The sequence below is a fragment of the Poecile atricapillus genome, chromosome 1 (genome assembly GCF_030490865.1).
Source record: "Poecile atricapillus isolate bPoeAtr1 chromosome 1, bPoeAtr1.hap1, whole genome shotgun sequence".
Taxonomy (NCBI): Eukaryota; Metazoa; Chordata; class Aves; order Passeriformes; family Paridae; genus Poecile; species Poecile atricapillus.
In genome coordinates this window covers 70867158-70891082 of record NC_081249.1, presented here as the reverse complement: position 1 = coordinate 70891082, position 23925 = coordinate 70867158, and the positions used below count along the sequence as shown (strand labels likewise).

Sequence of the window (23925 nt, the reverse complement as noted above, 5' to 3'; positions counted from 1 at the left end):
ATATAAATACAGTTAAAATATACAACATGCTGCAAATATAAAACAGACACATTGAAAAAATGTCATGAGTTTCAGTGTTATATGAGATGCAGCTGGTCAAAATCTGGAGGACTAAAGTGGAATGGTTGAATAGGTCAAACTAAGGCACAGTAAACATTTTCCAGCAGACACACTAATTTTCAATCTAATATTTCTTGCACCCCCTAGTGCTGAGTTACTTAATCAAGAACTAAATCCCCGTATTCTCTTCCTTTATACCTACATTTGTAATCTGCTTCTTATGTACCTGACAATACCTAGGAAACTGTGGGTCTGTACTTCAGCTGGAGCCATGGTGACAAACATAGTCCAAAAGGAATACCCAAAAGCATACATTTGCTTCCATTTCAGTAAAAATGTTTTACTAAGCAGAAGAGAAATTCCTAATACAAAAATCCACCACACAAACTACCACTAAGTCCCAAAACATGAGAGACAAATACATAAGCCATGCTCTGTGCAGCATTACTACAAATACAACCATGGCATTTCTGTTAAAGACCTAAAGCTAAAAGTAAATTTCTTCCTAAAGAAAGAAATCCTCAAAGCACAAAAATAAAAAACATAATAGACTAAACAAAGAACAAGAGAAATGCATGACAGTTAAGTGCATCTTGCTTGAAAACATATTTTGTGATTACAAGTTGAAAAAATGCAAAATAAAATCGAAGTTATTTATTGAGCTTATACATTTAAAATATATATATTTTTTTTTTAAAAAAAGCATTCAATCACTTTCTCATGGGAAAAAACCTACCAACCAAGAAAGACAACATCACTTTTCCTTAGATGAATAATTTAATACTACAAGATAATTGGCTTAGTTAGGATGAGAGTAACAACAAATAGCCAAAAGTCAAACTCCAGCCAAGCATGAATGTTTGTGTGACAGATACAGCTCTCATCTTCCAGTTACAAAAGTGCTGAACTGAACATACGATAGCATCCACAGGGTATTCAAGAAGGGATGTGGTCAAACAAGGTAAGAACAAATACAAGATAAAGGATAGGAGATTCCATTTGGGTAACAAGGCATTTAGGGTACAGACATGACAAGGTATATTCCCATCCTCTGGTTGCTGTATGAATACTCTGACTACTGTCTAGTTTCATAAAGCACAGTCCTTGACACTCTGCAGGGGAAATGTTAGTTTTACTTTACAGAGCTGACTATCCACTACCCTGTTAAACACCCACAATATGAGCAGAATAAATGTAAAGCCTTGTTCAGTCAGTTAGATCAAACACTTTTTCCAAGGACAGACAACCATCCAGATAACAGAACTGTGAAAAATCTACACTACTGTGCTAAAGCAAAGCAGCTCTGCACACAATAGAAAGGAAACTACTATTTTTTTCCCCTGGTCTTGTAGGTTCTTGTATACCTGCCAGAAACAAGTAGTCCTGCCCAAACTGGAGGGAGAAAAACATTGGGCCCCAACCCTGCATTGTAATCAAGGAGGCCCTACATAGATTCAGGAGACTCTTCACACTGATCCAACTTCCAGACTTGGTGCCTGGATACAAAAAAAACCAGCGAAGATACACTTCGAATGTCTATGTCTGTTTTATCTGCAGCTCTCCCTTCACAAAGCCACTGTGCAATTCTTAAAGTAACTTAATTGGGTCTCTTACAAAGGCCTCCAAGGAAAGGAAACATTTTTCTTTCTAATGCCAAAAAGAGCAGAATAATCTACTTGTGATCATCAGTAACTCAATTATGAGATGGTTAGCTTCATGAGGTGATCTAAGAAGGACAGTAAGACTAAGGACAATCAGCATCAGAAGACACTCCTCCAGGAGAAGTAACAAACACAGTGCCTTCTACACCTAATGCTCTAACTCTTGTGGCACACACCAGTTCTGAAAACAACCTGGCCAGCTGCTGACAATCCTTCCATACTATGTCTATACTGTCACAGCTTTCCAGACCCAGAGAAAACTACTGTTTTAATCAGATACATCCAGTCTCTTTTTTTAAAAAACAAAAAACTGTAGATCTGCAGTGAAGGAACATTTTTTTCTAACCCCCTTGTGAGAGCAGAATAATTTTCAATTATCTTATCCAACAGAAACTTAAAAGGTGACTGCTGCTGATCTAATAAAGGCAACATGCAGGGCTTACATCTTTCAGAGCTGACATCTCATTATGTGCAAAGGCCCTGTGCACTATTTAAATCTGTGTTAAGGATTTATTTCCCAGTCTTTGCAAGAGAGATAAGAACGATTCTATCCATAAGCAGCAAAGATTTACTGAACAAGTTGCTATTTCAAGCATGTAGAAGAGGATAAAGTTGTACATTTGGTAAGAAGCACAATGAAGTTAAAATTATAAGAGGAGTTGAATTGTAGTCAGTGTTCAAAATTTATTTTTAAACAATACTACAGCCCAGCTAAGAACTAAAAGCAAAACAATAAAGATCTTCTATCTGTTCTGAAACTACTTCATCCTCTTTATCTTCAGAGAGGGCCAATACTTCCCTGCATAACAACACAAGGGCCATGGAATACCATACAGGCATTTCAGCAGTAACTAAAAAATGTTACAAAATGTTACTCTCCCACTAGATAATATTTATTTTTTCATATTGAGGTACATCTTCGAAGAAAGAAATCCTGTTTATATTGAGTACTTTTTTTGTCTTTATTGCAAGGACACTCATTTACATTACAATCAGGAACATAAGGAGCTTACCTCTCAGCACGAAGGACTCCACTGTAGTAGGGGTGATCCCATGGCATCAGCATCTGAAAGAGAATTCCAGCTTATAATTACAACAATGGACAACAAGTGAACTCAAAGTAAGTTTTGCTTCGCTTGAGTATTTTTGCAGTTTCAGCAAGTCACAGAATTTTAAAACATAATGGGAAACAGGGCTCAAACCAAAAATAGCATCATATACCATAACCTGAAAACTTTTTTAACATTTCTTGAAGATCGGTCTTCTCATACAACTATATGATAGGACTTCATATCAGATTTCAAGAAATACACTCAGTTCAAATAAAAAGATAAACCTAGATATGTACAGCATTAAGATACATTTAATGTAGTATATAAACTGGACTTGAATCTAACCTAAAGTACAGCCTTTATTTCTCAAATGAGTCAATTAATTCAAAGCAAAGTGATACTCCCTTTCACTGCTTTATGTTCTGGTTTTCTCAATATTACTTTGTACAAACCAACAGCTCTCTCAATACTTGGTTTTAATACAGCAACTAAGTAGTCACAAAGCATTTGAAGCCAGAAGAGAGAATGTTTCTAATTCTACTACATCTTGTACACTAAAGTAGAAGTAATTGTAGAACATGATTACCTTATACAATATTTTTTTTAAAGAAACAAAACAATCACATATGGAAATGTAACTTACTGAATTGTGGGGGTTGAGCTTCATTTTCATCTTTGTCATCATTTCAAAGTCTTTTTGAGTTCTGAAAAATATTTTTATGAGGAAAATGTTAATGGAAGATTTTTGAGCAGTGAAATACATGATAATATTCCATCCTAATAAAATGTCCATCATCAGAGATTTATAGTACTATTTAGAATGACTATACAAAATGGCAGGCCCTCATACAAGAGTAGAAAAACCTTTTCACTCTGCTGCTGCCATTCAAGTATTTTCAAATTACGTCACTCTTCTTTCAGTTGTACAGCTCCAAAGCACTGCCATTCTTACAACACACCTAATTTATACCCAGTGATGAGACTGTTCTGTGCTGTGTGGAGCTCAGGGTGGCAAGAGGGACAAACAGGGAAATTTGTTTTGAGATGCAAAATATATGGAGTTGTGCATATGGCATCAAGACCAGGAAAGGTGTTCTGCACTTCAACTTCGTCTTCTTGTTTGCTGTACACTGCATTTCTTACATTCAGTCCTGGGTGTTCTCTGATCACAGACACAGAATTTATTCTAAGTAAATAGCCTTCTCTCAAAATTTTTGGGAAGTCTCAGTTTTTGTTTCATTAGAGCACATAATAGCAGCACTGACTAATTTATTAGTGCACAAGTCCCTCTATTCTTGAAATAAAGGGTATGGTTAAAAAAACACTTAGTGAAAAAGACATACCTTTTAGACAACTGCTCAGAAAGCTTCTCCAGAAATTGTCTTACTGTTTCTAGATGGAAGGAAAAAATATTAAAATTATTTTTCCCTAAAGGATGTTAAATTTACATGAGAATATTCCAAACAAAATTTCCTTTAGATTTTTAATAAATTACTCCATTGACATGATTTCAAGAGAATTTAGTACTACGTTTACTTTGTTACGTGCTGAGATAATGACACCTTCATAATCTAAGGGGTGATCATCAATTCTGAACCAAAACACCATATCCTCTTCAGTGAGTACTGTTACAGTGAGCACTGAGTATGGCATAGAGCAAAATGTAACTGCAATAAAACACTTCACTGGAAGAAGTATGTGTAAACTTAGCTAAAGAAACTAACAACCTTTGACCTCACACATTACAAATCTGATTTCTCAACATGTCTTTCCATACATGCCTTATACCTGGATTTTTGGCCATTGTTCCCTGAAGAGCCCTATGAGCAAAGGTGTCATAGCCAACCAACTGCGCCAGGCTGTTTCGGCTTGCAAGCAATTCCTCCAATCGAGCCAACTGCTGAGTGTTTGAGTGGAGGAAAATCTTGTAAGCAGCTTCTCGCACCTAATACAAGGGAAAAAAAAAAAAAGGCAAGTTACATTGCTACAGAGCAATTTTTAACTGTAACAAGTGATGCAACTGAAGATCTGGCACAACAGCCCTATTTCACTGATACTGTTGGGAAAAGGCCTAAAGCCTTTTAACAATAGTAGTTACAATTGCTTGACAATTACAGCTCTCTTACCCATTAAAACTGGAATGAGGAAATGCAATGAGACAGCCTAAGAAATCAAGACTGCCAAAAAGGGTCCCGCTCTCTACTCCTGTCAACAGTTTCTCATCAACTCCCTCTTTATGCCAACATCTGTGCTTTTCAGACCTCTCTGTGGGCTGTCTTAACTCATTAAAACTTCTGAAAATAAACCCAAATTGTTCTCTGCATATCAGTTAAGTTTGTTTATGGAAGGATCTGAAAAGAAAAAGAGATGGGGTCAGGGGAGAGTAAAGAGAGGAAGAGAAAAGCCTTATTTCTTTTGTAGTAGGAAACTATTAGTCTGCCCATCTGCCCACAGACTTTCTCCCTTTCTCGTGTTTTTAGATAGTTTGGGTCTTTTCATGACTGAAAATAAAACTACCTGGAGACTCTTAAAATTTGATAAAATGCTTTTATGTTCCACAAACCAATCACAAATAATTTTATTTTCTACATATGGAATAAACTCAAGAAATCCAGCAACAACTTATACTTGCCTACATCTGGACTAAGCTTCTCTCTACATAGTATAAGTGAAGGAAGAAAACTGGAATGTTTTAATATGCTCCTGATCCTAGAATTGTATCTAAAAGTCTAAGGAGCCACTGCCACATTTCAATGAATCTAAATTAATTTTATATTTATAACTCTAAATTAATTTTTAGAAAAACAACATTAACAATAACTAAAGTAAGATTTTTTTTCAGAATAATTCAGGTTGGAGGGAACTTCATGAGGTCTCTAATTCAACCTCCTTCACAAAGCGGAGACAGCTATGAGCTAAGACCAAGTCACACAAAGCTTTGTCCAGTCTGGTCCTGAAACCCTGCATATATGGGAGAAACAGCATGTCCTCACTATTTTACTGCTTGGGTATTGTGAGCAGGAAAAGCTTCTCCAACTGGCACTTCTCATCTTAACCTGTGACTTTTGATACTTGTTCTCCTATCATGCACCACGCTGAAGAGCATGGCTCTATCTTCCCCATGTCATCCTTGTAGGTACTGGCAGAGTGCTGTCAGGGGCCCCCCAAACCCTCTCTGCTACAGGGTGAACAAGCCCAAATCCCTCTGCCCTTCCTCACAGTGTAAGCACTCCCATTACTGCCCATCTTGGTGGCCTCCTGAAGAGTGGGGGTCTAATCTCTTCCCTGGGGCTCTGAGAAGTCCAGATGCTGTGGGTCCCTTTGCTGCCAGGGTCGCTGCTGGCTCATGCCCAGTTTTCTGCTCACCAACACTGTGGGCCTCTGCCAGCCAGGCAGTCCAAGCCTGCCCTATAACCAGGAATTCTCCATTTCCAGGTGTATGATTTTTCTCTTATCCTTTTGGAATTACGTAAGACTGCCACTGAAGCATTACCCCAGCTTTTAGGCTACTCTGAATGTCAGCCTTGACCTTCAAGTGTATTGATTGTTCCTCCCTATTTGCTCTTTCCTGCAAATCTGGTAGGCAAGCCCTCGTCACTTCCTCTACATCACTGATAAATGTGTTAATGAGGGAACCCAGAACAGACTCCTGCAAGAGTTCCTCCACTACCAGTCTTCCTGTAGGGTGCATGTCAACCACTACTCTCTGAGTGTGATCATGAAATTAGTTTTTTCACCTATCTGGTTTTCGACCAATCCAGCCTGTAATCTCCTACCTTGGACCAAAATCACTGATGAACATTGAGGCAAAAGAAAGTGATGAGCATCTCAGCCTTATCTGTCTGCTGCCACTGTCATCCACCTTACCCAGCACTGAGTCCACGTTTTCCTTGCTCAGGCTTTTAGAACCAATACATCAGTAACTGTCCCGTTGTTTTTGATGTCCCTTCCAAGTCACAGCTGCAGCTGAGCTTTGACCTTCCCTACATCATCCTACACATACAGGCATTGTTTCTACATTCCTCCCGTGGATCTTGTACCTGATTCCACTCCATGTATGCTATATGCTATTTTGGAGATGAAGCTTTGTTAAGAGTTGTCTGCTTGTCAAGCCTTTACCCTTCAGAACAGCATTTAATGGGATTCTACCTCTGAATAAACTGAAGTGTGCTTGCCTAAAATCCAGACTGTATTCTGCCCCTCTTCCTCCTCCAGCCTTTCAGGATCTGCACAGCCATTATTTCATACCTGCTACTATCAAATATGCCATTGATCATTACACTCTACAAAAGTTTTTCCTTGTTAGTAATAACAGTGCATTTGCCTCACTAACACATCAAATAACTGATATTAATCAAATAACTGCACCTCTGGCATAAAGGATGCTAAGCAAAGTGAAGGAATACAAACCAGATCATCAGGACAATCAGCATGTAGACCAGCAACTCGTAAGTAATTGCCTTCAGCTGTAAAATTATACCGAATATGTTCTGGCAAAACATGTTTGTCAATCTTGTTGGGAATGTGAGTTCCTATCAGAAATTCATTACATAAATCCAATATTCTGACATTGAGGTCGACTGCCTTTTTACGCTGTAAGAAAAATAAAGCACAAAATAATATCTTCAGACACAGTACAAGCAGAACTCAAAGTTTTTAAACCTTAAGGGCTCTTTCAAAAATGAGGCAGAAAATACAACACTTAAGATTATACCTACAGAATCAACGAAGACATAATGCAGGGCAAATCAACAAGATCAGATTCTCACAAAGCATTCATATTTCAAAGAAAATACCCATGTTTCTGCAGTAAGAAAATGTACAGTGAAGTTCAAGTAGAATTTACATAATCTTTGCTAGCTTGTAACTGATTGCTATGTAAAACATTGAATAAAAAAAGAAGCTTCTTTGAGAGAGATACCCTAAAACACATACAGAATTAAGTACTCTTCTTCCTGTTTGTATTGTGTTGTTTTCTGGAGACTGTAAACTATTTACAGTATTTCAATCCTTCTCTTAGGAGTTTGTGATTTAGAGTTTTATCACTATCATTATAGTATTTCACACATTTAATCATGCAAGATTTGCTTCAGTGAACTTGCTCACATTAGTAGAGTATGGTCTCTATTGGGTTCATAGCTAAAAAAAACAAAGGCTGAGGGTACACATACAACATAACTTTTAGAGTCCAAAGAATGGCAATGTGATCTCTGTCCTCCCATTCCTACCCTTTATCTTTAAAATATATCTTTGAGTTTTATTTTAAAAGGCAGAAATTCTTTGTAGCAGAAGTAAACTTCAACTTACAGCAAGGAAGGATTTCTAAAGTCTTAAATAAGAATTGAAAATAAACACTGAGCAGCAAGCAAGAAAAGTGGGATAGGCAGAGGAGGAAGAGAAAAACATGCAAAAATAAATGAAATTGTAACTGAAAGGAGATGAAGCACCATAGAATCAATAGTCAAATCAGACAAACCCCAGAGCTGAAGTTTCAGGGCTGTTCTTTGGACAAAGAAATTGCAAAAATATATTCTAGAATCATTTTCTAGGTCACAGAACACCATTAAAACCATGATCGTCAGAATAACTCTATAGCATCAATCTGGTAGAAAAGCTTTTGTACAGATCTTTTTGGAGGGGATGACTCAAATGAAAAAGAAATTAACCTTATACAGTGACAGGAACTATGAACAGATAGAGCATCCATATCACAGAACATGGTGTAAGCTGCTAGGTTTGGAATATCCATCACTAACTACTGCAAAACTATGTAAAAGCTCCAAGACAGGTAATCAGGCCATGCTCAGATATTCAATTTTGAACAAGATTTACAACTTCTGGTTATGTGAGCACCCCAGGAGTGCTTGGACACACACCTGACCCCTTCTAACACACTCCACTTGATTAATCTGCCAACAAAGTGCACAGAGTGCTGCTTTTCCCTCTCTGTAAATATGTTGTTCTGACAGCTGAGCAGCCATCTTAAATATCTGATGTAGACACCAAAGAAAGAAAACAGGATCCCAGGACTTGCTTATAACTCCTCAGAACTGAAAGGAATGATGAGGACCAAACCAGGAAGAACAACCAACTATGTAAAAACTTCCTTTAGAAGTGATTTAAAATAGACAAAATTAATCACTTCTAAGGCGACAAAGCTCCACACAGGACAAAATGACCCAGAATTACGTGATTTCATGTCCCACATGTTTCATTATCTGGTCTTTGTAGACAGACAAATTTCTGTTCATAGATTGTAGCCAGAAATTACCTTTTCTTCATCCAAATGAATGCCACTGATCTCAAAATCAAACATAAAAAGTTCTGCCACTCGCCTAAAAATACAGTAAACCCCTGTTAAAACAGCCTCATTTGATAGTAAGCATCATTTCTTAACAGATTTTGCCTTTAGTAGTTATTTATGCTTCATGTCTTTCACAGAGAATATTGCCACAGTTATATGAATCTTTTTATTAGAGACAAATATTTCCTATGTTTTAGGTCCTTAACAATTTACTCAGTGAGAAACAATTTGTCCTTTGTTCTTAGTTTAGTCATTTGCTTTGAAAACATCCTTCAAAATTATTCCAGTACCTTAATTTAGATGTTCAACCAATTTGTACAAATTACCATTTTAATTTCCTTTCACACTTAATTTATCTTAACATCAGAAAAATACCTTTCCAAACCTAACGTCTTTGATCATGGTGAAAGAAGGAAGGAGGAAATAACTTGTGCATTAAGCTTGTCTAACCATGTCAGTGAATAAATAATTCAAAACTATAACTGCACAAACAGCTAATAAAACCTATTACAGCAATCATAAAGTAAGATTTCAATAAATACACTGCTAAACTGATTTTGAAAAATGTAAATAAACTTCCATAAAGTGAAATCAAGTTATATATGGTTCCCTAATTTTATTCCTAAAAATATTGATATATACATCACAGTACAGTATATAGTTTTAATCAAAATAATATTATTGATGAAAATATTAAGTTTGCATTTTTTTGTTCCTGCAAGATCTCAGTCATTCAGCATAAATGTATCTTGTGCTCTACAGTTACAGACATTCTCCCAAGATTATACAACTGCAAACTACCTAACCCCTGTGCAGGTAATTTGGTAGTGACTAATAAATTAAAAATGGAGATGTAGCATGTTTTCCAAAACTGCATTTATTAATTTAAGAAAACACAAAATATAAGTACAATAAGGAACAATATATACCATCTAAGAACCTAAATCTACAAGAGTCTATTTACAATCTATAAAGATCTACAAGCATTAATAAGTACCTGGTTTCTGGATCTAAGGTACTCATTACAGTTTCATCAGCTAGCAGACGTCTCAGACTCTGACACAGTTCAACATCTGTATTTAATCTGAAAAGATACAGAGTAAAAGAATCATGTGTTAGCAACAGACTAATATTTCAGTTTCTTGGTATTACTCATTCAAAGGCAGTATTTAGTAAAATGACATTAAAAGCCAAGGACTGTATTTTCAAAATGCTTTCTGGTTCACAATCACAGTTAAAAAGTAGAAAATTTCTATACAGAGCATGTGTGGACAAAACAGCATGGAAACAGGTGTTTTTGTGCATCTGACAGAAAAATACTTTTGGACTGCATTTTGTAGCAATATGAACAAATCTAACATTGCTTATTTTTTTATGAACAAAGATAAACACAATGAGAGCATAAAGGTGGGAGAACCATTTTCTAATCCTTACTTTGGAAACACTCCATTAAAGGAAAACCTGTGCTCAAATTTACCATCAGATAAATGTGCTGCTGACTGCCACTGTGACAGACTAAGAGCTTACTATCCCCAGAACATCTCCACACATCAAGCACTGTCCCCATGCAGACAACACTGTGTCCATCGGATTTATCCTGCACTCCCAGGTGGGATACAGTGGGCAACAAAACAAAATAGTTTATGAGCCTCTCAAGATAATGTGTGAATAATTTCTTCTTTCTACAAATTTTATATCTGAAGTGGTATTCAGATATTAAAATCATATTGTTATACATGGTGTGTTAATCAAATTCCTTAGAAATCCACTTTCAAGTATTTTGTACATAAACTTTGCAACCATTAGAGAATTATCACAAGTCCTAGAAAAATGTTACTTGAGCCTTTGATGGGCTTCAGTGACACAAAGTCATAAACTGCAACTAAAATAGAAAAACCTTTCAGGAAATACTGTAACAAAACTAAACCCTTAAATGTCTGTAACAGAGGACTGAAACTTTGTTCCCATGCATAAATATTTTTTTGATTGCTGTTTTCATAGATGATCATACAGTAATTTTTAAAGCTGTGTATGGAAATAGAAAAAAAAAAAAAAACTAAGAAAAAAGAAGAAAACATACTTCTCTACCACAGTACCAATGTTTCTGCAAGCTTCTTCAGCAGCCTCTCTGAATGCAAAGTCAGGGTGGGCAACTTTTACAAAATCAGCCTGATACATTAGAAGAAGAAAACAGTGAGGCAAAACCACAAATAATAAAAAAAAATCCTGGCTTATAAATACATTGCATTCAAGTACTTGTATTTATATTAATATTTATTTCTACAGTTCTATGCAATCACTTAGGAGAATTTGCCTTTTCTTGTCTAAAATATAAAGCTGATTGGGAAACTTCGCTGACAATTATTAAACTACACAGTGCCTGTTTCTTTCCAATAAACATCATTAATTCATACACCTCTTAAAACATTTTAAGTAGTGTGTATCTTACGAGTCCATACAACACAGAGCTACTCCAACATATTTAAATGTTATTTTAAAAGATTTTTAAAACTTAATTTTCTAGTTAAGAAGAAAGTACACCACCAAATGTGCATACTTCCTAATAGGAAAAAATACTGCTTTTTTTGTAAATCTCAGAATATTTCAGGGGGCTGGTTTATAAGGCTAGAAGGATGCTAAAAATGGCTGGGGAGCTAGGGGCTTCCAGGACTGCTGACATAAATTCAGTGTGGTTTTAGCATTGACATGATAGACTTCAAAGATTAAGAATATATTTAAAGTCTAGGAATATACTGAAGACATTAAGCACAACTTCACAGAAAGTACATGCAACAAGCTGACAGTGTAAAATATGATTGCAGCTTGATTGAAAAGGCAGCCTTAGAAATCTTACACACTTAAAATTTTAGCATTCCTAAGGATTCCTTTCTAAAATCCTGTATAATACTGACAGAAAAGGTGCTGAATGAAAGATATCAAAATCCTTAAAACAGATAACGATCACCAAATAACTTCCAAACAGTTCTGCAGGCTGTGCATGTGTGAACATAAAAAGCCTGAATATAGTACAAAAGAGATAATTTTAACTCAGCAGTCTGATACAAAACTATGGCCATTGAATTCTGACACAAATGTTTTACTCAGGTATTGACTGACTGATTGATTGGTTAAGCATAATTAGACATAGTCTACACAAAACATAAGAACTAGTGACTTGACACAGCTTTTAAGTACTTTCAGAACGAAAAAGTGCCCAGCACAAAAGATGTGCTAATTCTACAAAAGAATAAGATAGGAGAACTGAAAACACACAGAGACATTCAAATGTGAAAACCCAAGTGACCTTAAAAAACCTATTCACCAAGAACTGATTTTAGTATGAAGGTTGATTCTGCTTCCTTCCAGCAAAGAATGATGCTTTGATAAAAGATATACTTTGGGCAAATTTCTGGAGAGCAAAATGAAATGCTGTATTAAACTTAAAATTTTGTGATGCAGAATATCAGACCAAGTACTCTAAATCTGTGAACCACAAAAACTACGATCTAAGAAATTGCTGCCTTTTTCTTCTGTTAATAAAAAAGTGATAATGTTGATTTTCATCTGCTGCCTTTACTCTGAAAGCTCTTTATGGTCCTTCACCTCTGAATGATCATAATTTAAAACATGTGCATTGCCACTGCAACTTTACCTCTGAAATAAAAACTTTCTTTTCCACAAGAAAGCAACGCTGGAGAGCTTATGTATTAATAATGCAACAGAAACACAAGTATGATTTCACTGTTGTTTTTCTTGTTGTAGCTTCTATACAATTTTTGCATCTGTCTTAAAAATAACTGGACAGTTTAACAGGATTTGTACTTAGCTATCATTTGGTAAAAGCCTTTGTAATTCACTTTCAATGAATTTAATTTTCTGTCTTAACACAAAACTTCATGGAACTGATCTGCTATATACCACAGTGCAGAAAATCATAAAATGGAACATGATGTAAGCTAAGCCCTTTTAAAAGAATTTATGTAAAAATAAAAAAAGTAATGTACCAAGTCTGCTACTCTGCACAGGCTATCTGAAAGCTCATCAAAGATCATCACAGTCTCTGGCCCAGGTGGTGTTGAACACGCCTTTTGGACAAGCTGTTCTGATTCTTGCAATGCTTTGTGCTGTGCTTCTTGAAATCCTTCTGGACAGCTCAGTTCTGGAACACCAAACAGACCCTGCAGTACAGAACACAATGAAAACACATCACTACTGCCCTCCTTGATTTCTGCACCTTTGTTTCAAGACTGAATTGTCACTACAGAATTTTACCAAAATTACCCTAGCTAGCATATTGTAACACTTTACCAGTGTGCCAGCAGCACCAAATATCAAGAGATTGCTGGCAATAGGACAATTGTCTCAGGCTCACTAAATGACCCCCCCAATATTGGAAAAAGACCTCAAAGGAATAATCAACAATTGAAAATGTTTGTGGAATGAAAAGTATTATTCCTGAAGTTCCTCCCAAGCTTGGCTCTGTCCCACAAGGCAAGGTGAACACACTTATTTGTGCAGGGTAAATGCAGATGGCACTTACATTCTGCATTTGTGGAAGAGATTTAGGGAGGTTCTACCACAGATCAAACAAAATTACTAATGCTAGCAGACAGAGAAGTTCCACAGTGCAGGCCTACAACAGGAAAAAGATTTCAAAGAACCACAGAATCCACTGAGCTGGTAGTGATGCCTAGAGATTGTTGGTTTTTATGTATTCTTCATGTATTTGTAGCTGTTAATACATAGTTACAACTTCTAGTACTTTTCCAGCTCCCTTTTTCACAGTTAGAAAACTCCTATTGATGCATTCCTGAAATTCTGTTTAGTTTTTCCTGTTAGTTTAGCAAGGACACTTTATTTTGCACCATGTATCATAGACATAACAAAATGTAGAGTTAGAAGATCAAAGGCGGGGGGGACAGGACTCCAATGGGGCTGAACCCAGGGCAGAAATTATCTAACCCAACTGCTCTTCTAATTGGACAATATTTGATAGGTATACTAATCAACTAACCTTATAAAAATTGTGGAACTACTGTATCACATGTACATATTGCCATGTTGTGCACTTCAAAGGCTTTCAATTAAAGACCTGCTTTTATGTTATCATTTTAACACTGTTTGGAAAAGTTTTGTGTTGAATTCCACATGACAGAAGGGACCCACAAGGATCACTGAAGTCCAGTTCCTGGCCCTGCACAGCACCCTCCCCAAGAGTCACACCATGGGCCCGAGAGTACTGTCCAAATACTTCTTGAACTCTGTCAGGCTTGATGCTGTGACCACTGCCCTGGGGAGCCTGGTCCAGTGCCCAACCATACCCTGGGTGAAAAACCTTATCCGAGTAATTCTTTAATTTCATTTAAGTTAAAGCAACATCTCTTCAAGCAATACACTCCCTTTGCAACTGCCCAACTACAACACAAGCATCTCCTCACCCCCTGACTACAGCTTCAAACAGTGAAAGGTATGTGATTTCACATAATATCTATCCCTTCCCAAATTCAACCTCAGTATCTAAAAATCACAACCTGGATTTTCAAATCTGCAGTACAGTCAGTTTATAATCTACTTTCTGCAAACTCCTGGTATTATAGCAGTCAGCTGCAGGTTTGCATACAGCTTGCTAGCATTTATCCAAATAAAACAAAAAGCTACAAATTGACAGCTCATCTGTACAAGTATGTATTCTGAAGCAAAAGCAACCCTTCAGGTATGCATCTGGAACATTTTGGGTTGCTTCTTCCTCTTTTCCTTCTGTCACTGCTGTTAAAAGCACCTTTTTCTTTTGCTAAAGAAAGAAAACCTTTCCTCAGACTTCCCATGTTTTAATTTATTATTTGGGAACAGGAACTGAACACTGAAAAAGGAATTTTTTTTATGTTTGTGTGTACACAAACATAAATATACTTGTATCACAGCACTCTTGAATAATGTTTGCTGGGTAAGACACTCGAGACTGCCCCTTCACTCAGATCCTCAGCCAGATGCTGTAATGTCCTGCAATATCCCTGAGAGCTCCAGGTCTTCCTGCTGCCCTACATCATTACCCATCCTCCCAATCGAGCTCTTCCTGTGAATGCAGTGCTGTGACCAGGATGTATCTCCTCTTAGAGATAAATTAGCCATCGAACTCCTTTTACATATGGTATCAAGTTTAACATAAAAATGTTAAAATTACCAAAAAATGAATCCCGGTGCAGTTCTCTCTGTTCTTTAATGGCATTGGCTGCATGGCTGATACATTTTTGTTTTCACTTGGTCTCAGCATTTACATCCTATTTGGTACAGTCTCTTTGTGAGCCTGAAATACACACCTGTATTCCAAAAGAACTGTGGGCCAAGTGAATCAAGTGGAACCCATTCCCTATATCTGCCAAATGGACAATATTAACTGGATTACTTCCTGAAGCAAGACTCACACCAGTGTGCTTGCGAAGGCATGAGAACCTGAAGAAAGTTTTCCCAAGCAAGTGCCAGATTATAAACAGAGAGGTTAGATTTGTCTCCCTAAAACCCAAAGTTCAACAGCTCCACCAGGCTGGGCACCATGGCAGGAACAGCTGAGTCAGCGGGCAAACACCTGGATTTTACAGCTGCACCTATTCTGTATGCACTGTGCCATCTTACCCTCTCCGGGAGCCTGTTGATTCCCTGGACACACATTAACAAACGTCCCTGACTCACCCTAAAAAGATACGCATCAGAAAACCCGACTGTCACCAAATCACCAGAGAAATCTCTTTTTTTGCCACAGGCAAAACATCAAGAATAACGCTCAGGCAAGAGAATGCGAGCAGCGTGGCTGCTCCTGAAGCACTGTCTGAGTGCAGTAGCGTGCCTCTGACAGGGTAGCCGGCAGGGAAGGGGTAATGGAAGGGGCAATCTCACTTTATGGACAAATGGGCACCACTGAGGGTCAAAGCGTTCCCACGTACAAGGCCATCACTGTTAAACGCTTCTGTGTCCAAAAGTCATAACGTTTACCAGAACCCATATAAGCTCCTATATTAAAAGTAAAATTAAAAAAAAAAATAAAATCACTCAAGATAAAAGTTACAGCCCAAAAAAGTCCCTTAAAACGGTTCAGAGAAGCAGAGCGAAGCACAAGGCTGCCAGCGGGCAGGCCCGGCCTTCCCCTCCCGCCGCTCACCGTGTCCCTGCCCGCCGCGCCGCCGCGCAGCGGCTGCTGCTGCTGCTGCTTCGCATCGAAGGCGGTGCCCACGGGGCACCAGCTGGTGCTGACTGCCCGGCCGCCCTGCCCCGCCGCCCGGCCCCGCAGCGCCCGGCCCAGCGCCGCGGGCAGCGCCCGCCGGCAGCCGCCCAGCATGGCGGAGCGGGCCCGGCACAGCCGCGGCCTCCGCACGCCCCGCTCGGCCGCGACCTCCGCGCGTCCCTGCTGAGGGAGGAGCGGCAGCGGGAGGCGGAGGGAAGCGGAGGGAGGCGGAGGGAGGCGGAGAGAAGCGGAGGGAGGTGGAGGGAGGCGGAGCTCTCGCTTCTCACCGCCCCTCAGCCCGCCGGACGCCTCTGCCTCTGGCTCTCAGCGCTCCCCCGGCCTGCGCCGCTCCCCGGCTCACCAGCGCCCGACCCGGCCGCACCGGGGAGTCTGGCGGCTGATATCTGCCCTACACGTTCTCCAGTCAAACCTTAAGGCCCTTTTAAAACGGTTTTTCGGTCTAGATGTTCCTGTGATACAAACTTGGCGGCGTGTGGCTTACGGGGGGAAAAATTGCCGTCTTGCTGAAAAATTCACATAATCCTTTCCTCCGCCTGAGTGCCCTTGTGCCTCCGTCGCTGTCATCTGAGAAGTGCAGCTGTTCCTCCTGAATTAACGCACCGTGCCCTTTCCGTCTGGATCTGTGCTCCACACTCGGGGTTCAACTACTGTGGGAACAAGCCCACATTCCCCTGGCACCCTGAGGTGCTGAGGGAAAGCCAGGCCTTGTGCTCCCAACACCGCATTTGCACTGAATTTCGTGATGCTCGCCCATCTCCATTGGCATCTCTACTTTATTCTCTTCTAAGAGAAATGAATGAGACTTCCCAACTTTTTTTTAATATTTTTGAGTTTTAGAAGAAAGGGGGACAGGGGGAAGAAAAAAAAAAATTAGGGGAAAAAAATTACAGAATTAATGTTTTACGGCATGGGAGATTTCTGTTGATCAGTTCTCTGGCATGGCTGCTTCTGTGTTGATTAAATATTATCTTTAATATGGGAGAATTTGTTTTGCACCAGCTAATTCTGAAGTACAGCAGCTTTATGCTGTATTTTTGCACTGGCCTTGAAGATCTCCCCACATCAGAGAATCCACATGACACTTTGTCCTATCACTCAGTTTTGCTCAATTTCAGACCGTGACTACACAGAGAGCAAAGAACCATATTTAAAAGCTGTAAATGAAACAATGAAACTTGCTTACACCACACAGCAAGCAGCTTCTGTAGAGGTATCAAATTACACTAATTTCAAGTTTAAAAATTATTTTAAAGTGGTTGGATGCAAACTAAGTTTCAAGCCCATCTACATGTGCCACATTGGAAGATACAAACTGGCTTGGAAGCAACTGTTGCTTTTTGTTTATACAAGATGTCCCACACAACATAATTATGGAACTTCTGTCTTTTATTTCATCCCACTTCGCTTTAAAATTCGTTTGTCAGAACTAGGGCACACACCCTGTGACAGTAAGTCACCAAACCACTAATGTGTTAAGCCCAGCACTGTATATTCTGAAGGCTTGTCCTCTCTTGTGCAGAAGCTGTTCCTGAAGACAACCATTTTCTGTTGAATCCAGCAGAAATTGTCCAGCAGATTAACAGCTTTCTTAGGAAGGGCTGAAGGGCATGGGCATGCAGCATTCAGGGATAATGTGGAATTATGGGGTGGGCAGCAGCTGTGGCTCCAGTGGGTCAGCGGTGCTGAACAGGAGGAACCCAGAGAAGGTGGTGTCATCATCACCGTCTGCAAACAGCCCATTGAAAGCCTCTCCTTGGTGGGCCTGCAGCCACACCTCGTCTCCTCCCTGCAGCTCGAGGATGGTGGCTCCCGAGGCCTGGTCCTCTCCACTCTGGTACCTGTCCACCGTGTGCAGCATCTTGATGCCGTTCTTAACGAGAGCTACTCGCACGTTCCTTGAGTAGACAGTGATGTGGTAGGTGAAATAGTAAACACCGGGGTGTCTGCAGGTGAACTTGCCAGTAGCTGAGTTGAAGTCATTCAGACTGTTGTACAGCACCTTGTCAAACTTGATCGGGCGATTCGGAGGGGGAAACTTGGTGTTGGCTGTAAGGCCAACACTGAAAGCACTCCTTGGCAGGACTCCTGGGGCACCTACATTCCCCTTGTCTCCCCTGTCTCCTTTCAAGCCTCTTTCCCCCTGAATTCCTGGATTACCCTGTGGCCCTATACCTCCAATATTACCTTTAGGACCTGGATTACCAATCGGGCCAATTGGCCCTGGGAAACCAACTCTTCCAGGATGGCCAATTTCACCTTTTGTCCCTTTTGGACCTATGGGTCCAATGTCTCCTTTTAACCCCTTTTGTCCCTGCAGTCCCAGCTCTCCCTTCTGACCTTTGTAACCCACTGATCCTATAAATCCTTTTGGTCCCAGTTTCCCAGGTGGTCCTCTTTCTCCTTTATCTCCTTTGTTCCCCTTCTCTTCAACAGTCCCATTGGTTCCTAAAGGGGGAAAAAAACCAAAACAACCAAGTAATAACAAAAACAAAACAACTCCACAACTTTTTTTGTGATTCTCCATTGGAAGGCACAAACTGAGTTTCATCATGAGGAGATACATGTGCAGGTGTGCATCTCCACTCATACGATGCTGGACTGTACACACAGTTTCTCGTACATTTAAGTGCAGGATAAGCAAATGTCTGAAGAGCCTGTTATTTTGTTAGAAAACAGGTACTTTGGCTGGCAGCAGCAAGAATAAGCTCAAAGAAAGGAAGGTGTCTATGGTCTGGTTATAGCGCTGACAGCTCACATCATCTCATACAAAAGCAGCATCTCTCCAAGCTTTTTTACAGCCTTTGGTATACAAAATGGGGGACTGTTCACAAAACAGAGGAAGAGGAAGGGTTTTTTATTTACAGCATCCTGAACTTGCTTGCCACATGTTTCTACATATAATTTCTATCTATAATTTCTACTTTTGTTGGGTTACATAGATTGCTACTGCAGCAAACTAAAGGCTTCTTTTCCTGGTTACCTGGCACCCTATGCTTTACCCTTCACCCACCATTGATCTGATGATCAAAGCCTTCAAAACTGCTCTGGTTGTTGCTCAGGGTTTTGAAGGTGAAGATCTCATGATATGAAAGGTGCTTTAGCAGTTGATGGACAAAAGACACCACAAAGAACATATGCTCAATCCATCGGGAAAAGAAGCTGATCAATTCTGCTCAATGGCCTTTGGCTTCTCAAAGCCAGTTAGGAATAATGCTGTTTGTACAGTTTGTTGTTCTCAATTTAGAAATTAATTTAAAATACATGAGGTTGTATGATGAGTTCACAAACACAAGGGCAGCAGTTCATAGACAAATATTAAATTGAAACATTTCTCTGACCTCGTTCGCCTTTCTCTCCATTGACACCATCTTTTCCTGGACTGCCAGGAACTCCTGGTTCACCTAGTACAGAATGAAAAACAGATTTTCATTAAACAAATTATCAGAAAATTTTGGAAGAGTCCTTCTTTAATCTTTCCTCTTCAAGGAAAGATTACAAACAGTAATGTAAAGCATACCCTTATTCCTGACTTTCAGTATCTGCCATTGCTGACACTTTTATCTTATGGAGAGATTGACGAAGAGCAGAGAAACTCTGCTTGAGGACAGTGCTTTTTGGATGCAGAAGGAATCCTTGGCATAAAGAGGTAAGTTATTGAGACATGTACAGTCGTTATAACCTGGCAAGGATTACCAGCTTGCCAGGAGGCAAGAGGAGGCAGCTTCTCTTGTTGCTTCCATCCATGGAAATTCAGAAAGAAGCATTGCTGGGACACGAAGCCAAGCAGTGAAACAAGGATATGGTTTAGTGGTGGGCCTGGCAGTGCTGGGTTAATGATTGGACTAGATTGTCTTAGAGGTCTTTTCCAGCTGTAATGATTCCATGATTCTATGAATGGTGAACTCTCACATCAAAAAGACACATGTGCAGGAGTTTGACAGATGGTAATGGATTATTACAGTGGAATAATAATGCCTATAAAGCTGAGGAAGGCATTCACACTCTTGATCCCTGTACCTAGCATGACATGGACTTTCCACTGCTCTACAGAGAGCAATTACAGAATTATTATTTTTGTAGTACAGAGGTAGTATAGAAGACCAAGAGGGTCATGATCAAATAACTGGATATATCCTGAGAGCAGCAACAGAAGAAAAATAGAGTCAGCAGTTTGGTGGTAATCACAGTCCAAGAGTAACTCTCCAGCCATATGGACATTTCTTTATCATTTTCCTGCACAATGGGTACATCCCAGCATCTGCTGAAATTTCATTGACTTGGTAAGAAATAAAATGAATTCTCATGTATTAAACCAAAAGAGTATAAAGTATACTACATAGAGTATAAAGAATGGTGCATCCACCCCACTTTGTTCAAACAAAGAATAGTCAGTATAGTCATAAGAGATGAATTTAGGAAAAAAGTTGGGTATGAGAATCCAACGGTATCATGATAACCCACTGGAGTGCAGGAAGGGGCTTTAGAAAATAAATTAAAATAAGAAAGCTCTAGGTTTACTATTTTTCATACCTTTTTGGAACTCTGCACACAAAAAAAAAGGGCAGTTAAGTGTATGTGCCTATTCAGATGATAATGGAAATCTTTGTTTCTTTCTGTATTTTAAAATGTGATGAAGTGTTACCTGTCCACACACCTGCGGATTTATCACCTTGTGCAACCCAGACCTTGATAGTCCAGCATGGATACAAGGGCCATCATTAACCTAAGGCTTAAGGTATTATGGGGGTGATTAGCTTTAGGATGCTGAGATTACCTCTGGCTTTGATATCTCATACAAATCTCTATTATAGCTTGCTGGAGCAGACATAAATCCTACATTGTTGTTCAATAGTCTCTATTTCTGAACTTGCTCTAGTGACTCTTGAGTTATTACAAGTAAGCACACTCAGCATCAAGTCCTACAAATGTATAATTTAGATAAAAAAGAGAAATCTTCTTACCACTGAATATTTCCTAACATACCAAACAAGTTATCATTTGTTGCTTTTTTTGTTTAGTGGGCTTGAAGCTCTTTGCAGAAATATAGTTTCTATCTTAGAAGAGTAGGAGTAGGTTTGCAGGCTTTAAATTTTTCAAACAGACTTGAAAATACTCCCATGATAGAATGTAAAGCCTTTTTTTCTTTTGTTTTTATCCCATGAACCTGACATCTCCATAGTATTTGCTGTCTTGCTTTCATTATTAAGCCTTTCTTTATATTTTCTTCTTCAAACAGCTAAATGATAAATGTCTGAAATGTTTTCTGAAGGCTAGGCAGAATAATCCCATTCATGCAGAGTAACTATAGACAAATTTGGGAGTGAATGGCCTTGCATTTGCTATATTAAATCATTCATTTTGAACATAGTACCTGTATCTCCCTTGTCTCCTTTTGACCCATCACGTCCATCACGACCAGGTATGCCATTGTACCCAGGATTGCCAGGGATGCCAGGAAACCCTTGGGTGCAGACGTCCTGGTTTTGTGTTTCTGCTGTGCTGACTACAATAGCCAGCAGTACAATCCAGCTTTTCATTCTTTAGATAGGTTATATGACTTTGGCTGAAATATTTAAGAAGAAAAAGTACATCTGACTATGTCCGCCTCAGAAAGGAATGCAGGGTGGTGGAGGAAGGAAAAGAAGGAAATGGATTTTCATCATGTCTATTCTTTTGTTTTATTTATAAATCTCTATATAGCATTAATTACAGTCCTGGAGACTACCAAATGCTATTTTAAATACTTATTTAATGGAGATATCAGTCATAGCATCATTCTACATTTAAAATATTAGCTTTACACAATTCTCCATCCACATTTCTCCCTGCAACTACTTGTGACTACACAGGTACCTTTCATCTCACAGGAGATGGTGCCATGGGAAGTGAGCTAAGGCAATTCAACCCCCTCATTCAGCACAAGGCAATCACTTTTTTTAATTTTTTTTAATTTTTTTTTTTGTTACTATTAACTCAAATTAGTCCCCTACTGGGTTAATAAACTGAATGACCTCAGAGGAGGGGTTAGAGCTGGAGCAGTGTGAGATGAGGGCAAAGGTGTGAGGGATCAAGTAAGAGCTTTTTGGCAAAAACAAGTCTTTAGCTGGGTGCTCCCAATTCGTGCAACTTTGCTACTAAAAGTCCAGTTTACATTTATGTTTTCAAGAGAGTGCCTCCTATATACTTTCTTTTAATATAGGCCCATTGAAATACATTAAGACTTAATCCTGGACACAGCTAGTTTAATTGAATGCAAGAGCAATTGTTGGGATTAGACTCATGAATAAAAAGCACATAGCAACAAAATCAGTACCTGTTTTATTTGGAATTAAGATTCATAAATGTCTAAGGCACAGAAGCTTCAGCTGTATAGGTTAAATACTTAAACAGGTAAAAGTGATTGAGTATGAGTAAATTGTATACAATTTGGCTTTGGAATTGGTTCTTTTATTAATGAGGAGTAAGATCACTATTTCTTTTGCAATATTAACTAGCATTAACTAAAAAATTATGTCTTCCCTTTAATCTCTTCACCACAATTTCTCACTCTTATGAAACAATGCAAACAAGTACCTTGTAGAGAGACACCAGTATGTCCTCAATAAGAATAATTGCATCCTTAACCTAATTTATAGACTAAGACTTTAGCTTTGGGACATGTTCCTTAATATTTTTATTCTGTGTTCAGAAAAGTTCCCCATTTTGGAACCATTATTAGAAAAGATTCATGGTGTCTTTGTCAATGGATTTACTCAGAGATGTTTGATCACCATCCAGAAAAATCCCACATTGTCTGCTGCTGCTGGTTGGCAGTAAAGAAAGGTGAAAATAGATGAAACATTTTCTCCTTCTGAGGTATATAAATATTTGCTACCTTAGTCAAAGGACCCCAGGAAAGTGAAAAAGGAAGAAGTGCTCTGTATGACACTGTTAGGATATGATGCATCCCATGGAGAAGTCTGACAGTCCTTGTCCACTTACAGAGAGCCCCATTCCCAGTTGTCTAGAGAAGCTTTTCTTGCCTAAAGAACAGGCAACGTGGTCCCCACACATGCATTCCACAACCTGACATCAATATCATCACATATATAGGACCTTTGTTCTTACCTTGTTCACTTGGTACTTGCAGTGTTCTTGGGCATCTTTAAACTGAGCATAAAAGCTTCATCTAAAGGAATGCACCTGCCGATATGTGCCTTGAGGACAAGCACTTGTTTGGTCACTAAATTCTCAAAGGTCAGTGATTTAATTTTGAGAGCTGTTCAATAATTAAAACAGAGGTTTAAAGTGGAATCTTTCTATTTATTCCAATATTAAGCTGAAGTGCCCATACTTTGCCTTTTACCACTGTTACGTGAAAGAAAAATGTTAAAATAGATTAATAAGGCTTTGATTTCCCTGTTCCTTTGTAAATACATCACACAAATATGATAGCTGGGTTGATTTGTGCAATGGAAGGAGTGTCACACTATTATTATGCTGCTAAAATATGTAATGAAGTTCATTTCTGAATCAAGTAATTTACAATGGATTTAGGGGAAAAATATGGAAATTAAAACTAAAAATGCTGAGAATGTAGCATTACAATTATTAGGAGATTATGGAAAAGAG

The 23925-nt window shown here is 38.8% G+C and overlaps 2 protein-coding genes across 2 annotated transcripts in view; both read right to left on the bottom strand.

The window, feature by feature from the left end:
• MIPEP (mitochondrial intermediate peptidase) overlaps positions 1 to 16487 on the bottom strand; it is a 66828-nt gene extending 50341 nt beyond the window's left edge. The window contains exons 1-10 of the mRNA XM_058829198.1: positions 16231 to 16487; positions 13082 to 13255; positions 11158 to 11246; positions 10075 to 10161; positions 9045 to 9108; positions 7184 to 7366; positions 4562 to 4718; positions 4117 to 4165; positions 3417 to 3477; positions 2735 to 2787 (exon numbers count right to left, since the gene is read on the bottom strand). Coding sequence (XP_058685181.1) covers positions 2735 to 2787; positions 3417 to 3477; positions 4117 to 4165; positions 4562 to 4718; positions 7184 to 7366; positions 9045 to 9108; positions 10075 to 10161; positions 11158 to 11246; positions 13082 to 13255; positions 16231 to 16407 — 1094 coding nt within the window. The 5' untranslated portion in view covers positions 16408 to 16487. The remainder of the gene's footprint in view (positions 1 to 2734; positions 2788 to 3416; positions 3478 to 4116; positions 4166 to 4561; positions 4719 to 7183; positions 7367 to 9044; positions 9109 to 10074; positions 10162 to 11157; positions 11247 to 13081; positions 13256 to 16230) is intronic.
• A 644-nt stretch (positions 16488 to 17131) lies between these two features.
• On the bottom strand, positions 17132 to 23551 carry LOC131574899 (complement C1q and tumor necrosis factor-related protein 9A-like). Its single transcript, XM_058829749.1, has 4 exons — positions 23422 to 23551; positions 21686 to 21877; positions 19653 to 19715; positions 17132 to 18759 (listed from the first exon to the last, which is right to left on the bottom strand). The coding sequence occupies exons 2-4, from the start codon at positions 21849 to 21851 to the stop codon at positions 17954 to 17956; spliced, it is 1035 nt and encodes a 344-aa protein (XP_058685732.1). The 5' UTR covers positions 21852 to 21877; positions 23422 to 23551; the 3' UTR covers positions 17132 to 17953.
• Between the last annotated feature and the right edge of the window lie 374 nt (positions 23552 to 23925).